The 6,379-nt window shown below is 44.9% G+C and overlaps 1 protein-coding gene across 5 annotated transcripts; it reads right to left on the reverse strand.

Moving 5' to 3' along the window:
- Positions 1-624: 624 nt before the first annotated feature.
- LOC308190149 (uncharacterized protein) lies at positions 625-5,939 on the reverse strand. Of its 5 annotated transcripts, XM_080581165.1 has the most exons (5): positions 2,873-5,939; positions 2,399-2,710; positions 1,903-2,313; positions 1,693-1,764; positions 625-1,600 (listed from the first exon to the last, which is right to left on the reverse strand). In XM_080581165.1, the coding sequence occupies exons 1-5, from the start codon at positions 2,928-2,930 to the stop codon at positions 1,560-1,562; spliced, it is 894 nt and encodes a 297-aa protein (XP_080437291.1). In that variant the 5' UTR covers positions 2,931-5,939; the 3' UTR covers positions 625-1,559. The 5 variants fall into 5 exon arrangements, with proteins under 5 accessions (XP_080437291.1, XP_080437288.1, XP_080437289.1 ...); XM_080581162.1 differs by having other exon boundaries at positions 625-2,313; positions 2,873-3,338; positions 3,476-5,939; XM_080581163.1 differs by having other exon boundaries at positions 625-2,313; positions 2,399-2,477; positions 2,595-2,710.
- Positions 5,940-6,379: the final 440 nt, after the last annotated feature.

A 6,379-nucleotide genomic window follows, 5' to 3' on the forward strand; every position in this document is an offset into this window, starting at 1 on the left:
AATGTATTAGAAAGCATGGGAAGCAGAATGACAAAAATGGTATACAATAAGGGGTGGATATTGTCCTAGTTTTACCAAGGATATGGTAAATTTTCCAACTTGTAGCTGGTATGGGGCTGTGTTCTGAATTTAGGATGAGAATAATGCTGACAACACACTAATGTTTAAATTGTTGCAGAGCAGTGTTTACACCACTTTTCAGCTTTTCATACCACCCTGACAAGGAGGAGACTGGGGGTGCACAAAGAACTGGGAGGGGACAAAACCAGGACAGCGGACCTGAACTGTCCAAAGGGATACGCCATACCATAAGATATCATGCTGAGCAATTAATATGGGGTGGCTGGCCATGCTGGGAAGGGACATTAGCTTGGAAATGTGCTCAGAATCTGTGAGCGGGAGGTGTGCAATTACATTGTGCATAATGTTTAGGTAAAAATATTAATTATAAGAATATTAAAATTATTAATAATATTTTCCTTTATTTTCTGTCCTAATTAACTGTCATTATCTTAACCTCCAAGCTTTTACATTTTTTCATAAATTTCCCTCAACCAAATAGGGGAGAAGGAGAGAAAATGGCTCTGTAGTGATTAAATGATTGCCGAAATAATAAACAACTGCTCCAATATTTCAATAGATTTCATAAAATATTGCAGCTACAGTGGCAGAGAAAGAGAAGCAACATACATGGGGTACACAGTCAAACTCCAAAGGAACGTTGCTTTCAAGAGGTCCAGCTGCCAGATAGAGCGTGACAGGTTAGAGAGGAGGCAGGAGCTGCAGATCTCCCTTTCTCCAAGGCTACGCGGGAGCTGTGTGTACCTTGAGCAGCAGGAAAGGTTAGAGAGATGTGGTGTGTTTCCCAGCTCCCTTTCTCCACGTCGGCTGGCACGTCAATATGCTGTTGGAGAGCATGTGAGCTTTGAGAGTTGGTGTGTGGTAGCGAGCTCTGGGGAAGTTGTAGCTCTCTGTGCAGAGCACGAGAGGTGGGCGAGTTGCCGCGTGGTGCAGAGCTCACCCGTTGTCCATGACGGTGTGGAAGGTGGAGGTGAGAGGGAGACGACGGGAGGTTGGAGATATGCTGGGTGTGGTGGAGCTCCTCCTTTCCATGACTCTGGAATCCTTTCTTGTGGCTGTGAAGAAGAGAATTTGTTGGAGAAGAGGTTGGAGTTGCGGAGCTCCCTGTGTCCATGCCTAGGGGTGCCTTGAATCTGACAGGAGCTTGTCAGAGGTGGCCGTGATGCTGCCTTGTTTCTGTGCCCCAAGCATGTGGGTTTGCAGGTCCCTGGGAAGACCTTGAGAGCTTCTCGAGCTGACTTTTGGGAGGCATGCTTTGGGCAACGCCTTGGGCATCGTGCTGCTTCATCTGAGCTTATGCGTGATTACCGAGTGTCTGGGTGGCGTGGAGCGCCCTTTGTCCTGAGCCGTGGGGACCTTCCATCTGCCATCTGCCAGGGAATAAAGGAGACATTAGAGAGAGAATGTGTGGTGGGAAGCCTTTGGAACGTTCCGGCTACCTTTCACACCAGGAGGGGTACCAGAGAAGCATTTTTTTCTCAGCTCTCTTTGTCCAATTCTGTCGAGCCGTTGCGGTAGCCTGGAAGAGAATGACAAGTTTGAGAGGTGTCTTGTTGGTCCCGTGGCTGGGTGAGACACAGTTATGGGCAAGTTGAAGGTCTCTCTGCCTACCTTGAGAGGTGGGCAAGATGCTGGGTGGTGCATAGCCCCTCTTTTCCATGTCCGTGGAGTCCCTTGGTGTGCCTTTAAAGGAAGAAGATGATGTGTTAGAGAAGCGGTTGAAGCTGTGGAGGCCCCTCTGTTGATGCGTGTGGGAAGCTTGCACCAGACAGGGAACCTCTGAGAAGAGGGAGGGAGTCGGCCTGGTTTCTGTGTCCTCACCATGTGGATTTGCAGCTCCCCGGGAAGACGCTGACAGGTTGTAGAGCTGGCTTGTGAGAGGCTCCCTTTGTCCAGGGCTTTGGGCATGGTCCTGTTGTTGCCGTTTGCAGAGTGGCTGGGTGGCGTGGAGCGTCCTTTCCCCACAGCAGTGGGGGCCGTGCAGCTGCCTGGGACAAAATGGGAGGTTAGGGAGGTGGTGGGTGTTCGAGAGCTCCCTTTGTCCACAGTTGGTGGCCCGTGTCAGCTGGCAGGGAGCCTCAAAGAGATAGCCTTCCTTGAAGGTGGGTGGTGCAGAGCTTCCTTTTTCCGTGGCCTTCTTGGAGCCTTTCAGCTGCCGTGGCACAGCCGGAGGGGATATAGCTGGGGGATGTGGTGTAGCGCCCGTGGTCCGAGACTTTGGGGACATTCCAGCTGCCAGGGAGAGCATGACAGGTTAGCGAGGAGGCAGGAGCTGCAGATCTCCCTTTCTCTAAGGCTACGCGGGAGCTGTGTGTACCTTGAGCAGCAGGAAAGGTTAGAGAGATGCGGTGTGTTTCCCAGCTCCCTTTCTCCACGTCGGCTGGCACGTCAATATGCTGTTGGAGAGCATGTGAGCTTTGAGAGTTGGTGTGTGGTAACGAGCTCTGGGGAAGTTGTAGCTCTCTGTGCAGAGCACGAGAGGTGGGCGAGTTGCAGCATGGTGCAGAGCTCACCCGTTGTCCATGACGGTGTGGAAGGTGGAGGTGAGAGGGAGACGACGGGAGGTTTGGAGATATGCTGGGTGTGGTGGAGCTCCTCCTTTCCATGACTCTGGAATCCTTTCTTGTGGCTGTGAAGAAGAGAATTTGTTGGAGAAGAGGTTGGAGTTGCGGAGCCCCCTGTGTCCATGCCTAGGGGTGCCTTGAATCTGACAGGAGCGTGTCAGAGGTGGCAGTGATGCTGCCTTGTGTCTGTGCCCCAAGCATGCGGGTTTGCAGGTCCCAGGGAAGACCTTGAGAGCTTCTCGAGCTGACTTTTGGGAGGCTTGCTTTGGGCAACGCTTCGGGCATCGTGCTGCTTCATCTGAGCTTATGCATGATTACCGAGTGTCTGGGTGGCATGGAGCGCCCTTTGTCCTGAGCCGTGGGGACCTTCCATCTGCCATCTGCATGGGAATAAAGGAGACGTTAGAGAGAGAATGTGTGGTGAGAAGCCTTTGGAACGTTCCGGCTACCTTTCACACCAGGAGGGGTTCCAGAGAAGCATTTTTTTTTCAGCTCTCTTTGTCCAATTCTGTCGAGCCGTTGCGGTAGCCTGGAAGAGAATGACAAGTTTGAGAGGTGTCTTGTTGGTCCCGTGGCTGGGTGAGACACAGTTATGGGCAAGTTGAAGGTCTCTCTGCCTACCTTGAGAGGTGGGCAAGATGCTGGGTGGTGCATAGCCCCTCTTTTCCATGTCCGTGGAGTCCCTTGGTGTGCCTTCAAGGAAGAAGATGATGTGTTAGAGAAGCGGTTGGAGCTGCGGAGGCCCCTGTGTTGATGCGTGTGGGAAGCTTGCACCAGACAGGGAACCCCTGAGAAGAGGGAGGGAGTCAGCCTGGTTTCTGTGTCTTCACCATGTGGATTTGCATCTCCCCGGGAAGACGCTGACAGATTGTAGAGCTGGCTTGTGAGAGGCTCCCTTTGTCCAGGGCTTTGGGCATGGTCCTGTTGTTGCCGTTTGCAGAGTGGCTGGGTGGCGTGGAGCGTCCTTTCCCCACAGCAGTGGGGGCCGTGCAGCTGCCTGGGACAAAATGGGAGGTTAGGGAGGTGGTGGGTGTTCGAGAGCTCCCTTTGTCCACAGTAGGTGGCCCGTGTCAGCTGGCAGGGAGCCTCAAAGAGATAGCCTTCCTTGAAGGTGGGTGGTGCAGAGCTTCCTTTTTCCGTGGCCTTCTTGGAGCCTTTCAGCTGCCGTGGCACAGCCGGAGAGGATATAGCTGGGGGATGTGGTGTAGCGCCCGTGGTCCGAGGCTTTGGGGACATTCCAGCTGCCAGGGAGAGCGTGACAGGTTAGCGAGGAGGCAGGAGCTGCAGATCTCCCTTTCTCCAAGGCTACGCGGGAGCTGTGTGTACCTTGAGCAGCAGGAAAGGTTAGAGAGATGCGGTGTGTTTCCCAGCTCCCTTTTTTGTTTTTTTTTTTTTGAAAAAAGGGAAAGTGGTCACCAATGCTAGACTCTTCAAATAATGCATTTATTAATATAGGCAATATTTCCTGTATGACAAATATTTAGTTAGGTATAGTTTGGAAGTAGGTATACATTAAAGGCGGGGGGTGGGAGTGAGGGGTTGTGTTAGATGATCTTTAAGGTCCCTTCCAACTCTAGCCATTCTATAATTCTATGAATTGGGTAGGAATTGACATGGAAAATGTAAATAAAATTAGTTCAGCTGTGTCCACGCTATCATTGTATTCATCCTGAGATTTCAGTAACTCTGACTAGTCTTCTAATATTTAAAGTTAAATTACTGATGTGTAGATATTGAAACTACGTCTAGGCATCTTGCTATTATATAAAGCTACATATACCTTGTATATGTATAATATAAATATAATAAATACAATAAAACCTTGTTCCTTTCTAAAAGTATCTTGCATCTCATTGTGTTTTCCCTCTAAATTAAGGAAAAAAAAACCCTCCCTCTAGCACCAGAAAGGATGCATCAAAAAAGTTTCAGTAGCATGTGTCCTTGAAAAAAAAAAAAAAAAAAAGAAAAAGTCTCTACATTGCAAATTCCTTATGTCTGGAAGATCATATAAGGGATGTAACATTTCATACTTTTATTGTTCTTGTGCTTTTTTTTATATATCCATTCTTGACCATTGCTGCAATAAGGATGTTGGGAAAGGGAAATCTTTGTTCAGATTCTGCTGTTCTACTGCTCTTTCACAGCTTAAATCCCCTGACTTCCATGTAATTAGTCTTTTATTTCTGTGCTTTTCATAAAAAATAAAAATAAAAATCAGTAAAAAAAATATTTCATTCATTTGAGAAATTTAGGCCATTGTTGGACAATTATTTGTAAAAGCAGTCCCAGTTTGGGGATGACTTTCAAAGACAGGAGACAAAAAAATAAATCGAAGCTTTTGTATAGCAAGAGATATAGTGCTCTATATAGAGCTATATATATAGCTATAGTGGCAAGGTATACACTTGAGGAAGGGCACTCATATTGATAAGAATATGTTCACTCTGATTCTGTTCTACTTTCCCAGAAATGTGAAAGACACAGTCAGAACATGAAAGGTATACAATATTGTTAGTGTTATAGGGCTATCTACATCAGCTCTACTTGTTTATGAAATCCAAATGATAATCTAGTTGTCTAGAGATAAAAATAAACATAAATCCTGTACCTGCCAAGAACATGTTTATTTTGGTATGATATTATCACTCTTGGTAAACAAAATACAAGAATTCTGCTCTCATTCCAGAAGGTCATGTCAATAATTAATTGCAATTCTAAGCCATTCTGTTCTGTTGCACTTCTGCAATTATAGATGAAAATTTATGTTCTCTGAGTGGCATAATAAAAAAAATAAAATAAAGTCACTACCTAGCATAACAATAATAAAGTAATGGAGGAGGATATAAAAGCAGGAGTGCACTAAACATTCTGAATTAACTTCCAGTTTTCTGTAAAAAAAAAAAAAAAAAAAAAGCCTTTCTGAGTCTTTCGTTAAATATTACATCTACTCACAAAATAAAAATAAAGAAATAAAAAATAAAGAATTAGTATGAATAGCATTTTTTAGAAATAGATGGTATTATTTTCATGTTATAGTCTATTTGTTTGCATGCTACGTTGATTTTCATGTTCTAAATGGAAACAAAACCAGAACCATAATGAGTAGTAAACTATTAAAATTAAGTAATCCAGCGAAGCATAGCCAGTCATCAAGAACTGTATATATAGATGCTGTTTATGTGAATTCATGAACACATTTTTCATCATCATCAGAGCACTATTATGTGAATAGATGCAAACAACCTACGTGGTGTTACTTCTATATTCTCTCCAGTTACTTGTAATATTGGGCAAAAAGGGTGGCAAAGACCCATACTGAACAATACTAAAAGTCACCTGCATCTTCAAATTTTAAGTAATTTTGAATTCTTTTCTAAACTGTTACAACTGGACTCAAAATTACTTTAAGACATTAAGCCTTTTCTCAGATGATTTGTATTTGTGGTAAGTGAAATTCAGTAGTGTTTTCTGAAAAGCTAGAATTAAAATTAACCTGTGTAGTTTATAAGAGTATACAGTGACAAAACTGAAGTCTTATTAGTGTTTCATAATCTTGCTTAAATTTTGTTTGTTTGATTGTTTGTTTATTTTCATGTCTGGGAGTACCTGCAATGTTTAGCCCAGTCCAGAACACACCTGGCAAATCATAGAACTTGGTGTTATGATGGACTGCTATTTTGATAGATCATATTCCTCAGTCAGTAGTAATACTAGTTAAATTTCATTTCTGATTG

This window comes from Anser brachyrhynchus (assembly GCF_964034855.1).
Source record: "Anser brachyrhynchus genome assembly, chromosome: 2".
Classification (NCBI taxonomy): domain Eukaryota; kingdom Metazoa; phylum Chordata; class Aves; order Anseriformes; family Anatidae; genus Anser; species Anser brachyrhynchus.

Coding starts and splice junctions, on each gene's coding strand:
- LOC308190149 (XM_080581162.1), bottom strand. CDS start 2,930: ATGCCCGAAGCGTTGCCCAAAGCAAGCCTCCCAAAAGTCAGCTCGAGA. Junction 2,711..2,872: donor CAGCTCGAGAAGCTCTCAAG/GTCTTCCCTGGG, acceptor TCTTCTTCACAG/CCACAAGAAAGGATTCCAGA. Junction 2,314..2,398: donor AACCTTTCCTGCTGCTCAAG/GTACACACAGCT, acceptor TCTCCCTGGCAG/CTGGAATGTCCCCAAAGTCT.